This window comes from Oreochromis aureus, linkage group 23, assembly GCF_013358895.1.
Source record: "Oreochromis aureus strain Israel breed Guangdong linkage group 23, ZZ_aureus, whole genome shotgun sequence".
Taxonomy (NCBI): Eukaryota; Metazoa; Chordata; class Actinopteri; order Cichliformes; family Cichlidae; genus Oreochromis; species Oreochromis aureus.
This window is the reverse complement of record NC_052963.1, coordinates 23,863,680-23,887,040: the sequence shown is the minus strand read 5'-3', so window position 1 is coordinate 23,887,040 and position 23,361 is coordinate 23,863,680. Positions and strand designations below refer to the sequence as shown.

Here is a 23,361-nt window from a genome sequence, read left to right as displayed (position 1 = left end):
CCTCTGTAACCTCTATAAGTTCTCTGCAACCACTTTTTAGCAAGGAAAAAGCTTTAGAGTGGCTCATGAGGAAACTCTCAAAAAAGAACCAAACAAGTATACACATTCTGTGATGTGTCCCCAGAGTTAATCCTTAACTCTACCTCATAAAAAACCCTATCTGAGCCTCCATCAAAAGACTCTTGACTTATCTAAGAAACTCTGCAACCCTCTTGTAGTTCTTTACAATCCTTAAGGACCCCTAGATCTTTTCATTGTCAGCAGTGGAAAAGATAATAACTCACTGCTTTTTTTCTTTCACTCAGAATGACACACTGCAGCGAAGCTTCTTTCTGATTTTAAAAACACAAAAAGCTCCAGTTATTAGTGTAAAAAAAAGCATATTTCCTTTGCTCTGTGTTTGATTCAGAAGTGCTTATATTTTTGGCTTTTACTCTTCTGTTTTACTCTTCGAGTGTAAATCAGAGTTAATGTTTGGTTCATGTGTTTCCCTTGCTGCAGACTAGTTTGAAATAGGAAGCATGTGGAAATTCACCTTCTGTTTTACTTCATGTTTAGAAATCTGCCACTTCCTCTGACAAAAATTTACAATGTCGCCATCAAGTACCTAGTTCCTCCTAAACGGCCATCAACCCCTCGAGTGTCAACATACCTTGGACTCAACTGCTGCTATCAGAATACCCATCCTCACAGCTCATGTTGGTAAGAGTGTAATTTGTTATCTGAATGTCAGGCTTCACCCTTAAAGTTACTTTGGAGGGGGGGGCGGCAGCTGGTACACATTAAGACCAATGCTATGACCACAAACCAGACTTTAAAAATGACAATGTTCTACTCATGACAGTTATAACTGCTTTCTTCTGGAATCTGCCAAGAAAAATGTGAGTTTTCCAGGACCTGTTAAGCTAATATCTTTCTCAATACTTTTTTTTTTTCTTAGAGTTAACTTCCAATAGCACTCGACCACATCAGGGGTTTATAAGAAGGTTTCCAGTTGTCCCTTGTGCACTTTAACTTGATTTTAGGGACCACTGGGGTGTCTCAAAATGGCTAACGCAAAGGGATCCTAAAATTGGGCAAGTGTTTCTGGAAATTCTTTATTATTTATTAAACATAAATAATCAAATAAGCTGATTAGATCCGAGCCCTTTATTTCAACTTCATTCTGATTTGACCTGCAGGTGGGTGGCAGTTCTGTGTGCTTAAAATGAACATTTAAGGATATCCACTTGCATTGACATGTAACAGACTCAAGAGTAGAAAATAAGTAGGTGCAACTGAGTATTTAAAGCAGTTTAAAGTCTGAGCTTTTGCATCTTGTTGGTCATGTTTGGTCACTATAAAAAGGCCGAATAGGGCTTCTTCAAAGGATATAAACATATTTAGTTCAACTGCAATCAACCTGAAAGAAGTTATTTGGTGTTCTCAGTCAGAGCAATGTTTTAGCTGGAAGTGCAGAGTAGTTGGGATAAAACCGATCTTATCATTGTATGGACCTTAGCTTTGGTCAACTGTTAGCTGGTACCCTGGACTGAAAGTGAAAGAAAACAATTGATAACAAAGTCCTTCACACCTTCTTAGGAAAATGAAATGATTTCTTTTTAACTGTGTTGGCTTAAGGGTTCATTATCACCTTTTTTTGTTCTCCATCTAATGGTTGTTTTCTCAAACTTTGATTAAGAGTGACTGGAGGAATGATGGGAAGGAAACTGCCTCTGCAGAAAGCAAGAAAGGCCACTTCCTTATTAGTACCCTGAGAAAGATTATAAAAGGAGTAATCAGTCACAGCAGTCTTCACTCTCCTCCTCCACCGTTTCCTGTCTTCCTTCATACATCGTCACACTAACACACTCTCTTTCACACACTCCTTTCAGAAACAATTTTCATAATGGGGAACTTTGTCGCCAACGAGGGACTTTCAATCTTTGTTATTGTGAGTATATTTAGTGATTTTCTCCTTTTGGCTTCTGGTTTGGATTTCTCTGGTGTGATTTAATTTCTTTGGGTTGTTATGAAATCTACCCACAATGACGTCTGTTCGTTTTTGTTGTTTTGTTTTGTTTTGTTTTTGTTTTTTTCTCAAACTATTTTTTTTCATTCAAGCTGCATTGTCACCAGTGTCTCATTAATGTGTCATAAAATCAGTTAAGGCGTATAAATCAGTGACTAAAAATGGAAAACGAGCTTTTTCCTCAAAAAATTATGATTTTTCTTCTTATTGATTGAATAGAAATGAAATGGGCTTTGGTTGAAACTGTTAAACATTTTTCCAATATTTAGTTTTAATTGGTTAAGGTAAAAAAAAATGGCTGCTGTAGATCGTGGTAATAGATTTGAATTCTTTTCTCTGTCAAGGATAGAGTCATGAAACTGAATGAAGTATTCTTCGGCATCCATTCTAAATTTGAGTTGATGCCACAGTTTTGAGCCACGTTTTTAGTTACATTTCAATTACAGTCTGACTTGTTTTCTAAACAAAGAAAAGTAATTTTCAGCAGGTAAAGAAAAATGTTCTCTAAGTTAAGCACTGAAAAGTGTGCCATTGTTGTAGTGGGACTTAAACAAATGCACTTAATTGATATTTGCACCACTGATGTGTTAATAAAGATGCTTTTATCTACCCTGAACTGTTGCTGTATTTGTAGCTGATTTAAACCTGAGTGTTTGGGTGCATTTTACAGCTGGTATGGCTGGGGATCAACGCCTTCCTGTTTGTCCATTTCTACATGGCCTTCCTGGTAGAGAGGTGGTATTACACCAGAGTCCTGCTCGGGGTGAGTCCCACCTGCAACTTCACTTCTGTTGCACAGACTTTCACTTGAAACTGAGTCGGTATTTATAGATTTCTGCTTTTTATTCCTTCGGAGGATTTCCAAGCTGTTAAACACACGATTGCAGTTGTAGGCAAATATGAAAAAAACAAAAAAACAGGACTCGGCCTTTTTCATTTCCTCAAATTATAGCTACAGTTTAAAAGTTTCTAACGTTACAACAAGAAAATTAAAGCAGACCCTGCAACCCCACCCACTACTCTTTTTAGTACACTGTAGGTATGCAGCAGAATAGAGAAGTGATACAGTGCAGAGCCACGGCAATAAGTTAAACAATCTTGCATTAAAAAGAAATACATTTTTGTAGTTCTGTGTTCTAAATTATGAATATTCTATTTTGTTTTATGTGATATTTGGGTTTTTTATATGTTATTAAGATAAACTCGAGTCATGATACCTATCTATACATGCAAATGAATTAATTCCAGTCTATTTTAGCTCCAAGAATTAACCTTTGGAGTTGAAATCGCACAAATGTAAAAAAAGGATTGGTCCACTTACCGTACTGTGAAAAACAAAGTAATAGTGCTACTATGTTCTTTTTAGAGAGAAGAGACTTTCTCCTGGCAACGCTTCCAAACAAATCTAAACAATGAAAGCAGTAATGGTGTACTTAGGTTTTGCACTGCATACAATCCGGTGAAAATGTTCTCTTTCTCAAGACTGAATCTACCTGTAATTTATGACCATTTTCTAGGCAGTAACATGTACAATTATTATATTATAAATTTAACCCAAATTAGCTGAACTGGTTAATACCCTGAAAAGAGGAAGGGAATTTCCCTTCCTGGGGTTGGTTAAAGTTCCTGTTGTGGAAATGCCAAAATTTACTGTACACAAGGACAAAACCCACCAGTCTGGTTTGTTAACACTTCCACAAATAATTGGTCCTCATGGAAGATATCAGAGCCTCATATCTCCCGTTCAAAATAACCACTGTGAGAGCTAACGATTATTCCCTCTCAATTGATCATGTTTATGGATGGGACTACACTGTAAAAAAAAACGTAATATAAAAGTATTTTACTGTGTATTTTACAGTTCTGTACTGTTTTTCTAGAATATCATTAAATTTACATAAATAGACTGTGATTTTACATTTCAAATGTAAAATAACGTAAAATCACTGTAATGTAATAAAACATAATTTTATAATTTTCTGTTTTTTAAATATATTTGTCTGTACATATGCATATTTAGATTGTTAAAATACATTCACAAATCTATCATAATTCCACAAATATTTGTCCGTTATTTGAAAGATTGAACTGTTAAATTCAAATGTAATGCTATGGAAAAATATATAAAATGATTCTTATAAACTATTTTTACATCAAATAATGTTATTTAGGGTGATCGTGGCTCAAGAGTTGGCAGTTCGTCTTGTAATCAGAAGGTTGCCGGTTTGAGCCCCGGCTCGGACAGTCTCGGTCGTTGTGTCCTTGGGCAAGACACTTCACCTACCGCCTACTGGTGTTGGCCAGAGGGGCCGATGGCGCGATATGGCAGCCTCGCCTCTGTCAGTCTGTCCCAGGGCAGCTGTGGCTACAACTGTAGCTGCCTCCACCAGTGTGTGAATGTGAGAGTGAATGAATAGTGGAATTGTAAAGCGCTTTGAGGGTCTCAAAAAGCGCTATATGAATGCAGTCCATTATTATTTAAACCAACTGTTAACTGTATATTTCTGTACATTTAAGTATTATTATTCATATTGCCGCATTCATTGACCTTGTTTATAGGTAATTTCATTGTTTAATCACATTAAAATGTTCCTAATTTAATGTTTAACAGCACTTGAAAAAGGCAAAATCCCATGTAAAATTAGGGCAACAAACTGTATTGTCATTACTGAAAATAACCGTATTTTTATGAGAAAGTTGTTTTCTGTTATTTTATGGTATTATTTTGGCGCCCCAGCTGCCGGAATATTACTGTTTTTTAGGATTTGTTTTTTACAGTGTAGCTTACGGCGCTGATTAACTCCTCATTTCATTCACTTTTAAATTACAAAGTTGCTATCAGAAATTGCACATGAAATATTAATGCTGCAACTTAATTAGTTTGTTGCTTGGCAGCCAACAAGAAAACAATTTAACAGATTTGTAAAAGTGTGAGTGACGCACTAAATGTTTCTAACGTTTGAATGCTGGGAAGTTATTAATTGCCATTTGAAAAAGTTTTTACTGTGATAAGAAGAAAAATAATAATTATATTTTAAACTAAGTCCACAAAGAGTAAAGGTTAAATGCGGTTACTATAAAAAATGGTGTGTTCAGATATAAAAATAGGGAAAACAGATTTAAGTAACTTAAACTATGTTATCTTTATACTTGTTTGTAGTCATTAATGTGCCTGTGAGATATAATTGGATCTTCGTTGGACTTTATAATAAAGTTTTGTGTGTTTGAACAGTGCTATCAGCCTGCATCAAAGGTCATTTCTGTCAGGCTTTGCAAATATTTCTGATTATATCTTGTACAAATAAAACTTGACTTCCTGTAACAAAGTGCCAACACTTGGCAACAAATTTAGGATTCTTACACCTGATAAACACATATATGCCCATGTTAAACACTCCTTATCTACATAGGTATTATTCGACAAGCAAACGTGCACACAGAGAAGGGAAGTAAGTTACAGCTGGCTTCATGACACACTGACTTTTGATCAGCAGCTGCACATCTGGCTTCAGGCCAGCAGAAGTGAAACATTGTAGCTTGTACTTTCTGTTTTTCAAATTTTAATATGGAGAGATGAAGAACAGTATTCAGCGTGGCTGCTTCCTGCTTCTTTAGAGAGACTGTATTCCCAAAAGTGTTGAGAAACCTGTAAACTCCAAAAAGAAGCTTAGGAAGGCTTAAAAAAATGAATCATTTACACTGAAGGAAGGGTTGAGATGATGATGGGGATGAGGGACTAGGTTTGAGGTTAACAATACCATGTTGAGATGAAGTTAATTATTGATGTAAAACAGAGTGGTAGAGCACACGTGTATTCTCACCAGCATTTACTGGCTCTTTAACTGCAGTACAATAACACTCTGATGGAAAAGATGAATAAATAAAGAAAGTGAGCCATCAGGGATTAGCTTCAGCTCATCAGGGCTCTTCTGGGCATTAGAGATAATATATGCATGCATGCATTATGGTACCAATGACACGGTGTTAAATTAAAATGTGTGTCAATCTCTACGGAAGTCTGTGAGTGCCAGTATTAAATGATAGAAATGACTATTGGAATTTTTGGAGCCATTTCCAAGTGCTGTAGGGTGTAAAGTCCTGGATAGGTTCACAGCCCATCAGACGTCCATAAACGTGCTCTAATTTGATTTACCTTGTTGTTTTTGCCTGTTTTTATATAAGAAAATAAAAATTATATCCATTAGCCTTGTTTGCAATGATCTATTTAAGGTTTCAAGTGACACATTAAAAGACATTCAGACTTCCATAAACCTCACTAAATAACTGCTGCTTGACATTTACATTTACTGTCCAGTTCTAGTTCTTCTTTTCTCTTAACACCTGTCAGCAGTTAAGTTTCAGGTTTATATAAAACTCTTTTCACCTCCTACCGCTGAGCTGTTATACGTGACTAGTGAGGGAAGTGAATTTGAAAACTTTTTATTGTAACACACCGTTTTTTATACTCTCCACAGCAAGCTTTGCCCTGGGCCAGAGCTCCCGCTGCCTGCCTGAACTTCAACTGCATGCTCATTCTGCTGCCAGTCTGCAGAAACCTCCTCTCCTTCCTCCGTGGCACCATACAGGTATTCATTAAAGATAAATAACAGATAAATGAAAATCTGGCTTACCACAAAGCGCCAGTATATAGCATGTAACGTGTCCCATCATGTGGAAAACACTTGATAGAAGTAATGAGGGTATAGGGTATATCCACATTCTGATACTCAGTTTGAACTGAGGTCGTCTTGACCATTGATGCATGTTTAAATGTACTGGGTTTCTGCCATGGGATTGGCTGATTAGTAGATGTTGTTAACCACCAGTTGAACAGGTGTACCATATTTATTAATGTAGAGGTGGTGTATTTGCCCGTGCTGTATAATATTCATCGCTTATTAATTTATTTTTGTGTGTTTCTCGTTTGAATTCAGTGCTGCAGCCGCACAGCAGCTCGTCAACTAGATCGAAATCTCACTTTTCACAAACTGGTGGCTTACATGATTGCCTTCCATACAGGTAATTTTTCTTTTTTCTTAAAATCTTAAAGGGGTTGGAGTAATCATTACCCCATAACCAATGATAGCAATGATTTAAAGCATATTAAAGTTTTAAGATAGATTTTTGACATAGCTTGAGGTTGATAAAAACACGACTACAAAGTCACTGACTTGGGTTTTACAAGTGAGTCAGAATCTGACTAAACTGGTCAGTGGAATATACAGATCACAGTGAGTTTGTATATCCCACTGAGTAATGATTAATAATAAAACTGCATCTAACTGTAACTTATGACCATTTAATGAGCAGTTATGCAGTAATGTCTGCCCAAACAGAACTGTATACATTTTGGAGAAAAGCACTGAATATTTATAATGATATTTTTCTTTTTTCTCTGTTTCTTGTAGCTGTGCACATTATTGCACATCTGTTTAACTTTGAGTTTTTTATGGACGCCCAGCTCAATCGCAACACCAGCCTTCTGACCTTTGTTCTGTCAGAAATTGGTAATGGGGACAACGCCTCCTTCCTCAATCCCATCAGAACAAATGAGACGGTGAGTTGTTGCCATTACCAGGCTGCGCTCATTTTTTCCTTTTTAGTACAAAAATAATGGTGAGATTAGTCATATGAGCTGTCTGAGTTTCCTCGTATTGCAATAATGTCTTGAAATCTCTGCTGCTTATTACTAAATTTTGTGTTGAGTAGTATTACTTCATCTGGCAAACTTCCCTTCTTCTTAAAACAACCCTCAAGATCAGTTGTGAAATTTCATCTTTAACGATACTGTTTCTCAAATACAATTGTTCATAAGCCAAAACAGAAACTACTGACAATTGATATAAGCAAAAAAAAAAACATAAACCTCATTCTTTTAGACAGAGATTGGATGTCTTTTCCTTAAATAACACAACATACACATGAAAATATTTTAAAACTTGGTACCGCCCACAGCGAAGAGCGTAATTCCCCCATGAAGGAGTGTTCTTCCTTACCAGCATACAAGAAAAAGTAAATACCATCAAAACTTGCAGGTCTTTCTTTTCTTTAACAATCACTGTTCAAACATAACTTTCAAAAGGAGAGTTTACTTTCCTGTAAATGACCCGGAAGGTAGGCAAGGTTAAGCCACTCCATAACAGCCCAAGCCCCAAAAAGTACAGTATACTTACAATACAAAATGGGGAAATGTTTTGTTTTTTTCTGCAAAATTACCAAGAAATTTTAATTACTGCTTAAAATAAACTTCTTTACTGTAAAATAGCACATTTGCCCAAACTCCCACAGACAAGAGACAATCTAGAAGTAAAACAAAAGTGATCAGTGCACATAAGGAAGAGTGGTCAAACAGAGGTCAGAGACATGGTGCCTTCACAGTGACCCAAGAATTGCAAAAGGGTAGCACGGTGGTTTGGCAGGCACTTTTGCCTCACAGCAACCACATTCCTGGTTTAAATCCTGACTGGGGCCTTTCTGTGTGGAGTAAGCTTGTTTGACTTCCTCTGCTTCCTCCCACTGTCTAAAGATGTACATAAGATTTGATGATTTTAATTTGACCATCGATGCTAATTGGGGCTAGCTAAGTGCTAACCAATTTGAATTCACCAACATTCCAGCTGACTCTTTAGAGACTTTCAGGATTTCCATTTCATTTTATAAATTCCGCTTTCTAACATTTCTAACATTTGTTTCCTTCTTGGTGTATTTACCTTTTTGTTAAACAATCAACCTCTGCAATATAGGGAAGTATGACAAAACGACCATTTAGTAAATGAGGGAAGTTAGTCAACTAACATGAGGTGTGTCATTACAACTGAAGCAACTGAAAAATGGAGGCGATGACTTGGGACTTCATCCCACTCTAGATTAATCATCTGTGTGGCCTTTTTAAAGAGACAATCTTCTCAAAATGTCATCTGTAAACTGCATTTACAGAATCCTACCATTGTCATGTTCACCACCGTCGCTGGGCTGACAGGTGTGGCCATCACGTTAGCACTCATCCTCATCATCACTTCATCTATGGAGGTCATCCGTAGGTCATACTTTGAGGTGTTCTGGTACACACATCATCTCTTCGTCATCTTCTTCATCGGACTGGTGTTTCACGGCTACGCGTAAGATAGCACAAAATTTCAACCATAAAAGGACTGCCAGCTCTTTTTTTTCTTTTCTTTTTTACATTAGTTGTCTTTTTCTGACCTGAAACAGCCACATGTATTTCCTCTTAGAGTATTTTGCCCTCAATGAGCTTATTACAAATGATTTACTTGGTTTCTGTCTTGACCAGACTGGATCTAGCCACAACTTTATGTTTGTATCCTTAATGTTAGTGCACTTGTTGGAGCCAGAAGTGACCATATTTCATCAAGAGGGTAGAGCACTAAGGTATCGGTTAGTGCAAGCTAGCATGGTTAGTATGCCGCATCCCTTAGTGTTTAGTAATAGACTAATAAAATACTATAATTCACCAAAACTGTAACACAGGCTTATTGGACCTGTCTGTACTGCAGGTAACTTATGTCAAGCATACCAGACAACTAGCAGCAGCCACGACACTAATGTGGGTGTTACACTTTATGCTTCTGCAAGTATGCAATTCTCGGCATGGGTCTATATGAAGTAAATTTTGATTGAAATATCTTGGTGATCACAAAACCCCACTTGGGCACTTTTGTGAGTTGCCCGCAGCAACCTGCGCTATAATGCACCACCTACACGCGTCTTTTACGGACATCAGAGACGTATAACAAGATCGAAACATGGCATCTGTAATTGTACATGTCTGCATCCAAAACTGAGTGTAAACCCCACTTAACGCGTATTGCAACAGGACAGTCAAGAGAAGACAGTAAAACTAGTAGAAAGGCCAGGGGAAGACATACATGTTTATCTACAGAGGTGTCTTGCTCAAGCCACGACGTGCCAGTAAGACCGACTTATATCAGAATCCAGATGGATGAGTTTTACATACAGCTGTTATAAAGAGGAAAACTGTTTATAGAGGCAAACACTATTTTTGTAGTAAGTTGTGTTCATTGTGTTTAGTTCTGCTATACCATTGGGCAATGTAACGTAGGAGTCTATGGGAACTGACTCCCTTTTGACTCCCAGCGTCAAGTGAACTGCAGTTTTGTCACTTAATTTTTCAGGCCTTGGTGTTTAACTCACATGTTATACTGATCATAGTTTTAACTAATAGTCAAAACTATTTGATTCTTGAACTGTCATTACTCTGACTTGGTCTTGAATCAGTCTCTAAACTGGTCAAATTTGTACTTACCTGTGATTTAGCTTTATAAATCATACACTTAGTTTTAAGCATTTACAGATTTACTGTGTGAACAAAAATACTGGGCCATGCCGCTTAGTCTGTGAATTCAGCTCTTTCATACAGTCCACAGACTCAACCAACCATAAAATCAACCATCGAGCCATGCAGTCTGTCTTTACAAACGCTATTTCAGAAATGTTTGATTCTACAAATCTCACTGAAATCGCCGGGAGCCTCATGGCATTGTTTTCCATAGTCAAGCAGCTCCTGTAGGTGTAATGTGCAGCTGGCCCAGTACTTTTGTCTACATAGTTTATAATAATATAATTTCCATTAAACTAATATAGTTAAAATAAATTCCCAGGTCTCTCTTCAAATAATGATTTATACACATGTTTAAGCGCTCCTCTTTTCTCTGTGTGTGTCTGATTGTAGGCGTATTGTGCGAGGACAGACGGTGGCCAGCCTGGACACAAATAAACCTCAAAACTGCTCCGACAAGTTTGAAGACTGGGGTAAAAATGGCTCCGACTGTGCTGTGCCAGAATTTGCTGGAAACCCACCTGGGGTTAGCTTTGAATTTCTAAACTTCTTACCAACCCAAACACTCTCAGCAAGTTGCATATCTTCTCAGGCTTTTAAGAAAAGTACTTCATCCAATATTCTCCCTTCTCTAGACATGGAAGTGGGTGTTGGGTCCCATGATCCTGTATGTGTGTGAGAGGATCGTCCGCATCTACCGATCCCATCAAAAAGTGGTCATTACTAAGGTCTGTCTTTGTTGCAACTAAATATCTGAAGCAAAATGATTAAAAAGTTCATCTCTTTCAAAAAAGGTTGACTTTTAGCTGCATAATTACACTAATACTATAACTGCAGATTACACTTAACACAGCAGGTAACAACACAAAGAATTTTAGAATTGCGCCATGGAAATTATTTGTAGTTGAAGCTGTACTTACTTCCAATAGCCACTATGTGGTCAAAAAGGCTGAATAAATAACTGTAATTATAAATCTATTGTTCCTGTACCTGGTCTTCAGGTGGTTATGCACCCTTCCAAGACACTGGAACTGCAGATGAAGAGGAAAGGCTTCAGTATGGAGGTGGGACAGTACGTCTTCATCCAGTGTCCATCTGTCTCCAGGCTAGAGTGGCACCCCTTCACTCTGACCTCAGCCCCTGAGGAGGACTACTTCAGTGCTCACATCCGTATTGTCGGGGACTGGACTCAGGCGCTGTACGAGGCCTGTGGAGGGGACAAAAACGAGCCTCAGGAGGCCTGGAAACTGCCCAAGTAGGAAAGATTGATAACAGAGGAAAATTGTGCTTTAAATTGCTTGTGATTACATTTGATTGCTGCCTATCCAGCGCGCCTTTGAAAAGTTGGCAGGAGGGGTTGCATTTACAGCCCTGAGTGGTTTATTGTGTATGTCTGTTACTCTTCCCTCACATAAGGAATGAGTGGAGAGGCAGAAACAGTAAAAATCATACAATATTAATAATACCATCTTTGCACAGTGGTCCTGCTGTGCAAATTTGAACACTAATACTTTTCTTTAGACCAGACAATGAAAGAAGGAGGCCTTTATTTTGAGCTGCTTAAAGGCAAAACAAACAAATAGCTGTTCTATATGACAACAAAAAGAAGCTAATATTTTAAAAATATACACATTATATAACTGGCCTTGGATTTTTTTCTAAAATTTGAGTTGAAGTCGAAGCAGATGCAAAAAAAATTGGTAGTTAGCTTGAGACTGACTTCATGTATGCAGCCTTCATTCAAAATGGCAATGCACCGTGCTTCCTTGCATGACTGCTGGAGGTTGTGCAGCTTTCAGCCACTTTTGGAGACACAGCATGGCAACATCGCAAATATTTCTCCGCCCAAAGGGACACAATATGTAATATGTCTTTTTTTCAGCAGTTTAGCATCCACGGTTTTCAAGATATCTTTTTCAAGCATTTGACCTTACCTTCATTGTTAGCACCAAAGGTCAAAGCTGACCTTGAAAAAATCTTTCAGAAAACCATATTGATTAATATGTCATATGAAAGGGCAGAGCTGCACAACACATTTAGAGTTTTTTGAATACAACTTCCTAAAAGGATGCCATAAGAGTCTGACATTATCACGTTGTAATAAAAACTTGATAAAACATCAAAGTTTTAGTACAGCCCTTGAACATCAAGGGGAGGCTCTCCATGCTCATGCTCTGTATAGTTCCTTGTGTAAATCTCAGTATAATGTTGGTTACACAACCCATGTCCAGTTCCACAAACTTGTAACTTAAGTTTAATTAATTTGCCCTAACACAGACAAAAAAGAGAATAACAAAGAAAAACTCACTATACACTCCAGTCACTAAAGTAAAATCATTATTGTAATTAAAATGTTCATTTTTCTATAGATCTTGTGATGTACATCATGAATTATTGGGCCATCACAATTATCTAGTTAAAATAAATAAATAAATAAATAATGGAATCTCTTATAATCTTAACAGGGTCAAAACATTTAACAAAAAAACATCAGAGAAGAAGATCATGTGTTTATATATTCAACATAATAAAGATTTTCTGGAAATTAGCATTAACCCAATAAATCTAATAAAGTACTAGGAACTTGTACTTCCAATACGTCAGTGCTTAATTTTACACACAAACATAAATGTGAACAATGACAGTGACTAAACATACAGTAGCATAACAAAGCAAGTAGCATTATCTCTCTGAGGGATAAAAAAAATTCTTAATTGCTCACATTTTAGCAACAGTTGCACATTGGAAATGTCAGATTTAGTTGTTGGGTTAAGCCACAGAGCCCATGGGTCTTTAGTTAGGGTGTGGGGCTAAAAGTCCCAATACATCCACATGTTAAGCAAGTTAGCAAATTAATCTTTGAGATAAATACACATAATCAAAGTTTAATTGGATAAATAAAGCTTGACTTGATGGCACAGAGCAGAGTAAAAGCAGGATATAAGATTATTTTGTGTATATTTTGTTCTCAGGGTGGCCATAGATGGCCCGTTTGGTACTGCCAGTGAGGACGTGTTTCGTTACGAGGTGGTTATGCTGGTGGGCGCAGGAATTGGAGTGACTCCCTTTGCCTCCATCCTCAAATCTGTGTGGTACAAACGCATCCAGAACAACCAAGACGTCTTTACCAAGAAGGTGAGTGAGAACTTTAAATAAATAAAAAAAATGATATAGTCCAAACAAACTAACCATATCACATAAGCCCCATATGAAGCATTCGTAATAAAACAAAAATAAAAATGATTATCTACAACATCTGTCTGACAGAAATGCTAGATGCTACATATCCAGTTTGCTGTGAAACTATTTACTGAAGGCTTTGAGCTAAAAAGTGTGAAATAAGGGTGTTTGAAATGAACAAAAAAATAAATAATAAATGTAAGTAAGTCTGAATGTCAGGTTAATAAACTGTTTGCCAGATCTACTTCTACTGGCTCTGTCCGGAGACCCAAGCCTTCGAGTGGTTTGCAGACCTGTTGCAGTCCCTGGAGGGCCAGATGACAGAGAAGGACATGGTGGACTTCCTCAGCTACAACATCTACCTCACCCGCTGGAAGGAGCATGAGGTATGAAGGCACTGATATCAACTTTTACTTCTGTGGGCTGAATTGACAACAAATACCAATTTTTTGTGATTGAAGAAATTTTCTTATGTTATGGTTTAGTGCATGTGGTTCTTAAATTAAGCAAAAAGTCATTAAAAAAGAAAAAAGTGACATCCACCTGTCATTTCCTTTAACAGGCGGCTCATTTCCGTGTTCACCATGAGGCAGAAAACGATCCGATCACCGGACTGAAGCAGAAGACTTTTTACGGGAAACCTAACTGGGACAATGAGTTTACCAATATTGTTTCGCACCACCCTCGGTGAGCCTCTTTAACGTTATTATCTCTCCATAAGCAAACACAGTCCATGATCTCATCTACTCAAGAACTGCTGTTACCTCTTTACTACATAATGACTGAAAATGTAGTTACTGCAAAACTTATCTCATCTTATTAAACTCATCTCCGGTAAACTGGGAGGAGTGGTCAGCACATCATACCACTCTCAGTTATAAAAGAATGAAATGGGTCAGCATATTTTCTTCCACTTTGCCGAAGTTTAAGTAGCTTTAAAACTAAATAGATTTACTCAAGTATTTTATTTAGTACAAATTTTTGTCATTTTATTTGAGAATATTAATATCATACTGTGTCGTACGTTAGGTCCACTACAGCTCAGAGTGAAATATTATATACAGTTACGTAACAAGTCAAGGTTTTCTGACGCAGTAAATGACAAATACATCACTGCTTGCATGTAGCTAAATACCCAAAGACATAAACAGGAGAGTCTTCATTTTGTAGAGCACCCTGTAATACTGATAAGACATTAATTGGTTAGTCAATGAATTGATACCTACTTTACAATTCCTGCATACCTGTATCATACAGTTCAGTACATTGAAGGAAAAAGTTTCTCAAAACAATAAAATATCAGTCGGGGACACTGTATACGTTACCAATAATGTATTAAGGTAAACGTTTTAGTCAGACTGACCTTCATCATGTACAAGTTATATTTTGTGATAATATAAACTTTATAAATTGTGTATCTCCTTGTAATTGTGTAAACTATTTTACCAGCAGTATATCCCAAGTTGGTGCCACTTTGGGTTACTTTAATGGTCATTTCATACTGTTTCTAAAGTTTTACCAATAACAAATTAGGTAAATAAGAAAACACTCAGTGCATTAATCCAGGATGGATTTTTATCTTTAGCTGCAGGCCTGTACAAACTTACCAACTGTACCAACTCACTTTCATGCATTTCCTGTTTCTTGAGATTTTAATGCTTGTATATGTAGTACCTCTATTTAAGTGGGGTCCCTTGGACCTTTTTATAACACTGGATTTAACTGCCTGTAGGAAATAGTAAGTATTTAAAGCACAGACATACAAATACGCAAATTCAGTTATTCTGTGGGAACTTTTTAATTGTTTGCAAAACAACAAAATGCAGGTAAAGTTTTGTTGCTAATTCACTGCCTTTTGATTCTTTCTGAAGCTATTTGAGTGTGACCACTGAGTGGAATATAGCCAGGCCTGTTGCTCTGATGAGTGCTATAAATACCAATATCTATAATCAAAGTGTTGGGTTTTTTTGTGCCTGCAGATCTAAAGTTGGTGTGTTCCTGTGTGGGCCGCCTCAGCTGGCGAAATCTCTGGAGAAACAGTGTCTGTCTCATTCAGCTGCTGATGTCAAGTTCATCTTCAACAAAGAAAATTTCTAGGAAAACAAAGAAAATCAGCAACAGCAGCTGGATCGTGATAAAAAAAGGACACTTTCCAAGTAGCTGTCTGATTATGAGTTATCAACTTTTCTCTGAAAAAAGAACAAATTTACATCTGGCACAAGTGGCAGCTCATCGGCGACGGGCACAAGCGTTTCATCACGTCTTCACCGCAGACTTCTGCAAAGATACAGTTGTTGCTCAAAATAGACCCTGTGGCGTTGTCTACGTTACTGTCTTCTCTTTTTTTGTTCCATCAACGAGTGAAACCGCCACTTTCAGAATGTTTCTTCTCGTTTCTTTTTTTTTTTTGTTTCCACCTCATTGATTTTCCTTTGTGCCAGAAGTGAATTCATCTTCTTAAAAGGGGGTTTCAATTCCCAAACTGTATGAGGGAAAAGGGGGAGGCCTTTAAAGCTTTGGCTGCTGCAAACCTTCTCCATGGACCGAACAAGCTCCGGGATGCTTAATGCTTTTGTGCTGCCGTGTTTTTTCCATGAGAGTAGAAATGTGGCAAAGACTTCTATGGCTAGAAATGTTTTGTTTAGCTTGTTTTGATGAAAAAAATTGGACCAACCAGAAGCAATCTTCTGCTGTGTGATTATCCCATGATTTCTCTGAAAAAGTTGAATAGCTGTTTGATCCAATCCAAGAACAGGATGAGCAGAAGGCTATCTGCATGAGTGCTTTCTTTATTTTGTGCTGGAGAAGGGACTGCCTGTTTCAGAGGTCTGGATGGTGTTGCTCTAACCTGATAAGAAAAGGAGAGCTGCTATGTCACCTAAAGTTCATTTTACCATGTGAGACTGCTTGTTCTCAAATAATCAACCACAAAGGTAAACACATTTAAAATTTCTCTCAATCTTTTAATGAAAAAACTCAAACTCAATCTCTTGACAATAGTCAAAAAGATCCTCAAAGGAGACGAGAAAGTAATTCCACCTTTTTATTTTCATATTTAGCTGATTACAGTGTTCAAAACTCTTAAACAAAAGGTATATTTCATGGTAATTATTATATAGTTTGGTTACTGCTGTTCTTTTCAGACATCAGATGTCTATATTGTTGTCATACTGTAAGTCAGGGGCATCAAAGGTAAGCCCATTGGACAGCTTTAGATGTTGAACTTTAACAGCATTTTCATAAGTTCTGTAGTTTTTCCTACTGATAATGACTCCCACCACTCATTGCCATCCATACTACGCCAAAGTACAAGGACATTTTCTTTGAATGAATTTTCTACACGTTTATCACGTTTCAGTTTCCAGCCCACTTCACATCAAAGTGGGATGTGTGTGACCCATGCTGTAAAATGACTATGACATCCCTGCTGTAATTTTTTTGGATTCACTGCTTTTTTCTTTTTAAATAGTAAATGAAAAAACTTTTAGAATCTGCTGAAAATATGTTTTAACTCCTAATGTGTATTAAAAATGAAACTAAATTTAAACTTCCTGACTTTTCACTGCATTCCTGACAAATGACAGCTTCAATCTGTTCAAACTTCGCTGAAGGACACTTGTGAACACGCTCTTTTGTTGCTTTTTTAATAGAGAATGAATTGTTCATTCTTTTCATGTTGCAGGAAAAAAAACCACACCTTTGATTCTGTTTCTGCAGAAGAATGCAGCGCTTTGACTGCGAGGTCTTCCTTTCCAAATGGCTCTCAGAAATCTCAGGGTTTCATCATTGTGTGAAAGATTTTAATAAACAACGTGTTGGTATTTAAATAATGAATACATTTTCTCCTGAGCCTCTAAAGCTAAACGTGCAGCATGAACTGTTTAATAAAGTAAAGACATTTTAAACTCAATTTAAAGAAAATTTCTGTGAGGTCTTGGTTACTAGTTGTCAAGATTCAGGACTTTAAAGGTTTCTCTTCATTTTTACAATTTCAGTTTATTAAACCAACGGATAAAGTCAAATCAAGTTGCACTAATTTATACAATTTAATAATGGAAAACTTAAACATCCGTATTGCTGCTAACTTTTTGCAGTGTGATCTCAGTTTAATTATTGGGTTAACAATAGTTTAGTGCTTCTGCAACAGGTTTGGTAACCAGCACGTCTGAGGAGGACAGGGAGGAAGGACCCATGCAAAAAAAAAAGGTCATTCATCAGCTTGTGCAGCTAGTTTTCAAAGCGCAGCCCTACTCGAAAATCGTGAAACTAATGGAAATGCGTTGAGGACACAGTTCTCTCACAGTCAGCTGTTCTACTGTGTGGTGAGTTACTCGATCCACGTCTGCACCGAGAGAAAAAGTCTCTGTGTTTGTTTCCCGCTTTGCTTCTGCAATCTAAGAAAGATATTTTCCACTTTTATAACTGTGGTTACACTTCTCTGTGAGTGTACTATGCATCTACGGTTGTGATTATGCATGAGTGCAAGTGCTCTATAAAAGAAAAAGAAAACACATATTATTAACGTAATAGCAAAGCGAGACAAATGCCCTCCGGTCAATGTTGGTGACCCATCTAGTTAATATGGCCACACTGCCCACAATGCCCAGCACCCTCATAGAGTCTCATTCTGACAGTCTGGTTAGAAACATGCACACGAGGCACACACACTGCTGGGTTCATGCTCTTCTACAGCCCTGTCCAGCTCTCGTTGCATAACAGCTCATTTCCTGGTATCTCCTCCATACATGAGGGTTTGCTGGGACACGGCCAACCTTCCTGTGATGTTGAGTATGGCTGTACCATCCTGTTGGAGCTGGACTACCTGTGCAACCCATTCAGGTCACACAGGTACCATCTCAAGCTACAAGCAGAAAAAAGGAAAGTAAAGAAAAATCAGGAGGGATAAAGAGAGAGCCACCAACTTCAAATCCATTCCTTTTTACTTTTTTTTTTGATTGTCTGATTGTTGTCAACTGTGTCCCTTTGATTTGCACCAAAGTTGTTGAAATAGACTCAAAATCCATGAAGTTTAACTGACTTTCAGTTAAACTGTGATAATTTGCATAAGATTTAAATCCAAAATATGTCACAGCTGAACAAAGTAGCACAAGAAAGTACAAACACATTAAAACCGTGCTTCAGTAAATAGACTTGGTTATTTTAAGATCAGCAGGACTCTAGTCTAATGTCACCAGGCTGGCAGGATGAGTTTATGTGCAGAAAACAAAACATGTAGAATTTATAATTAGTGTAAGTCTATAGGTACTCTTATGTGTGTGTGTGTGCGCATACTTAGTAACTCTCACCACACTCTAAATGGCTTATAAAAGACTAAAGTCTGCTACCTGTTCACATGTAAAAACGTGCCTTTTGAGCCTATAAGATTATTTTAAAGACTGGGTCAGTGTTTGCAAGACTATGACTGAATTCCTTTTGAGATGATTTCCCATAAAGCTCCTGGTGGAAATTTACCAGCAGGAAACAGAAGGAGCTTTGAGTCACAGCTTTGGACCCCCTCTCTGATTTATGTAGAACAAAGTGCTGATGGATGTTTAAAGTAGGTCTTTATTGGTATTTTAACTTTTTTTTTTTTTTTAACCACTTTGCTCCACAGGTGGATCGATCGGTGGAAACAGCGTCACAACAGCACGCTGATCCCTGCTTTAGCAAAGCTGTCCTAGTTTAACGGCGACATCTGACATTTGTCTGCGACACTGGTGCAAGGCAGACGTGAATAATCTTTTGTTCCAGTGAAAAACGGGTCAAACACGTGTTATGATTTAATGTTGTCAGTGTTTTGTTTTATGTCATGTTTAAGGAGTTGTTCTCCAGTCGGTGCAGTCGGTGCTGAGAGCTGCTGTGCTTCGGCACAAATTCGAGGCGCTTGTAAACTCCCTGTCATTGCATTACAGAGGAAAATATTTTACTTTTTTAAGTTTGTTAAAAAAAAAAAAAAAAAAAAAAAAGTCCTGCAATCAACTCATAAAAGAAACAACTATAAAATGTTATTCCTTTAGGGTTTAAATTAAATATTAACTATTAAATAAGGTAAATACTTCTTTATTTTTACTTCAGAAAAAAATGTATAAGTCATATATTTGTATAATGAGTTAGGTTTACTTTATTTAAATGAAAGTCTTAAAACACTGTTGCTAAAGAATCTCATAACTGTTCTGTTTAACAAAAAGAAGCCTAACATGATAAATGCTCCAAATAAACACATTATAAACAAATCTTTATTCAAAGAAAATAAAAAAAACATAAAAATGTAAAATAAAGCAGGATAAAATCAATGGGATCATAAATAAGCAGAAAAAAATAAAACAGAATTACGCTTTTATTAGTGTAAAGAAAGACGAGGGGAAGCTGCTGCTCGTTCTTAAATGTCTTCGTGTTTATTATCCTGCAGCTCAAGTACAAAAAGTCTCTTTTCTTTCTCATCTACATGATTCACAAACAGACAAAACACTGAAGGACCTGATCGAACGTGTCGTTTTATAGCAAGCTATCAGGCGTCTGGGATAAATGCAGCTTAACATGAAGCTATGAAAGCGCAGCGGTGGCGCGAGGGGAGTAAATACATTACGATGAAGGTGTTTCATGCACCTGAAGGCTGGAAACTGAAGCCATACAGCTGTTTGAGTCTCTGCAGCTGCTGCTCAGAGCTCACCGGTCTGAGGGAGCTGACAGAAGGCACAGACAGCTGTATGTGTGAAGACTATGTGGCACTTGGTGTCCCCCTGCTGGTCACAGGAGCACACTGCACTCCTCGTGGATTCATTAATGTGTGTGCATTTGTCTACGCAGTGGCCACGGCGAACACGCTGACCACACAGTACATGGTGCGGTTTTCCCACCTCACCGTGCAGCTCCCTGCAGACACGAAAAACCAATGAGAAAATGTCGCACATCGAGGAGGGGGAAAAAAAAAAGAAAAAAGAAAAACACCCTAAAATCAACACATACCGTCCATGGCAGTGTCCCAGTAGCAGGAGTTGGCTGTGTGGAGGCCGGCACCTGTTTTCTGCATCACAGCACACGTCACTGTACACACACGAAGTCACAAGAATCAGTTTTAAAGCGTCTCTTTATGTTTCACTCAGCATTTAGTGTCTGCTTTCATTATTTTACCCCACGAGGACAAACGCATAAAAGATTTGAAAAAAAAAAGTCTCTGGATCAGCTGATGTTTTTCCTTTACAGTAACTGTCTTATGTTAAAAAAAAAAAAAAAAAAACTGTTTCAATGTGGTACAGGGCCCCCTGGTGGGCTGGTATTGCAGAAATAGTTTGAAATTACAGTACAGCACAGTTGGATATTTATATAAACATATTAATTTATATATATATGTATTGCAATGAAGTTTGTGTCTGAGTGGCAGCCGGATCACATTGGCCTCAGTCAACAGTCTGAGATTTTTATGTTTTTTGAGTTAAATTTTCAAGTGAATCCAACTCTCTCCTCTATTTTTAGAAGAGATTTGAGATTGATGAGAGTGAAGATTTAAGATTGGCTGGGCCCCCTGGAACTTTCTTGTTTTTAAGTGATAATTCACAGGAAGGAAAACATAAGAGCGTGAAAAGATTAACTCTAACAGTAACAAATACACACCAATGTACTTGTACGGCTTCCCCTGTTTGACGAGCTGCGTGAGGCAGCGCTCCACGATGCTTGCCGTCCACTTGTTCACCTGACTCTGGCTGTAGTCTCCGCCGCCCACGACGTTCTCAATGCACTGACACAAACACAGAGAAACGGCATCACAGCACTCAGAGTCATGTGTTAGTCAGCCGGTGCTGCCGGTGCCCGAGGAGACTGAGACAAAGAGGCACTGAGTGCAGCTTGTTTCTGAAGGTTTTTCAGAGGTTTTAAAGAGACTTTTTTTTATGATCTTGAATTTTCCCAGGAGCACAGAAAAACTACACAAGCTTAGCAATGAACCACAAATCAAAAAGCTTCAAGTTATGTGAAAAAATTAATGACACATAAAAGTTACATTTAAAAATAAGAGTGTATTTGTGCTGTTTATATGGCTAGATTTAATTATTAATCTTTAGTCAATCAAACTAAACCATTTACTACACGATCGAAGCATCTCTCCATAAAAACCTGCTGTTAAAATTTTTATTTTTATGACTTAATACTTGGGAAAAATAGTAAATGTGCTTTTGTTTTACTGCCAAAAGAACAAAATCAGTGTTTGTTTAATAAAGACCTGAAAATCATGACGACACTATGGGGCAAAGTGGGTTAAGACATTAAAGGGATTTATAATGCTGCATATAAAAGTAAACCTTACCTCTTTGACTATGGTGTCAGCTTCTTCTGCATTGAATGAGCCCTAAAATAGAGAAAGCAGATCATCAGGTCATAATAAAGATAACATGACATGACAGGACTATGGAAAACGCTAAAGTGACCCATACGATCACTTTGGCAACACTTTTGTGCACAGACTAGCTATTTATTACAGATATAACTTCCTTGGAGCATGTAAACGTTTATTTTTAACAGCACATTAAGCAGTAAAAGCAACAGCGGTTGGTTTTGAATATTATAAATTATATTTATTGATTTTAGGACGTTTGCATTAAAAAAAAAAATCGCCGCTAACACTGGGAATGGCTAGCTAGCTCAATTCTGCTGTCACTGGTGAAAACGGTGAATTCGGATCAGGACTAACCTCGCTTCCGTTATGAAATTCCTCCATTCCTCCTGTCATCTGACACCGGCTAGAGCTGCTTTTTTTATTGACAGAAGAAAAAACAAAGCCAGAAACACCTTTTGTTCACAGATAAAGCGACATCAGCTCTTCGGGACTTCCGGAGGAGCTGTCAGCGGAGTCAACGACACACGAAAAGAGCGATCCGAACCCGGAGGGAGTAGCGGCGCTTAGCTCATCGCTGACCCCTAATGGAGGCTCAGTGAAATACAGCCTTGAGACAGAAATACAGACTGTCTAAATTAAAAATGTACATGCTTGACAAGGTACAGCAGATTGAATTTGGAAGAATGTGAATGCTGTCAGGATGCTTCAAAGACAAGAACTTAAAGAAATCTACTCCCCTATGATGCAGAGACTAAGAATGGACATGGCTAATTAGAAGTGGCAGCAACGTAAGTATGAGGGTAATAAGCCTACTTTCACTACCACATGATGAATTTTGGTTCCAGATTTAGTGATATCCACAAGGTTTACATATATGGAGAGAATATACGTAGACATGTGGAGATACGTGGACAGGACTGTATTGCTAGGATTAAAATGAATGAAATATCGTTTTTTGTTTCTTGTTGTAGTTGAGAAAGTTTGCTTCATGTGTTAAGTTATTGATTGAATTCGGATACCAAGATAATCAGCTTCCTCCTTGTCTCTGCAGTGCTAATATCAAACTTTCTCACTGAGCCCCATTGCAGCTTTGATTCAACGACACCGACCCCCTCATTCAAAACAAGTGGATGGCAGGCAGATAGAACTATGAGAGTTCCTCTTTCTGATTTACCAGCTATTATTATATGTATTGTATTAATATAAATGAAGTTTTGTTGGCACACTCATAACACATAATGTTAATCTTGAAATTCAGTTTATCAAAAAAATTCACATTATGCATGCAGTAGACACAATTTATCAACCACTGCAATAATCTAATAAGGGATGCAAATTAAACATAATAAAATTCATATCCATCTATCATTTCAGTTCTGGTCTTTGTGTTTGTCATTTCACAGGCTGCTGATTGCGAGTATGTGAGGAACTTTGAACTAGGGTTACCCGCACTTCGCGGACTACGTGCACTGTAAAATCTAATTAGTTCACAGAACTCAAAAAAACTATGCAAACTCGTTGCCT

General features: G+C 37.6%; 2 protein-coding genes across 2 annotated transcripts; one reads left to right on the top strand and one right to left on the bottom strand.

Moving 5' to 3' along the window:
* Nucleotides 1-636: 636 nt before the first annotated feature.
* On the top strand, nt 637-17,055 carry LOC116325333 (cytochrome b-245 heavy chain). Its single transcript, XM_031746179.2, has 14 exons — nt 637-702; nt 1,875-1,933; nt 2,682-2,774; nt 6,487-6,597; nt 6,946-7,030; nt 7,420-7,568; nt 8,948-9,129; nt 10,722-10,854; nt 10,964-11,056; nt 11,330-11,583; nt 13,301-13,463; nt 13,748-13,894; nt 14,071-14,195; nt 15,488-17,055. The coding sequence occupies exons 2-14, from the start codon at nt 1,889-1,891 to the stop codon at nt 15,603-15,605; spliced, it is 1,698 nt and encodes a 565-aa protein (XP_031602039.1). The 5' UTR covers nt 637-702; nt 1,875-1,888; the 3' UTR covers nt 15,606-17,055.
* Nucleotides 17,056-19,878: 2,823 nt separating this feature from the next.
* LOC116325332 (dynein light chain Tctex-type 1-like) lies at nt 19,879-22,364 on the bottom strand. Its single transcript, XM_031746178.2, has 5 exons — nt 22,192-22,364; nt 21,808-21,849; nt 21,120-21,243; nt 20,475-20,552; nt 19,879-20,381 (listed from the first exon to the last, which is right to left on the bottom strand). Exons 1-5 carry the CDS (start codon nt 22,228-22,230, stop codon nt 20,308-20,310), a joined length of 357 nt encoding a protein of 118 aa, XP_031602038.1. The 5' UTR covers nt 22,231-22,364; the 3' UTR covers nt 19,879-20,307.
* Between the last annotated feature and the right edge of the window lie 997 nt (nt 22,365-23,361).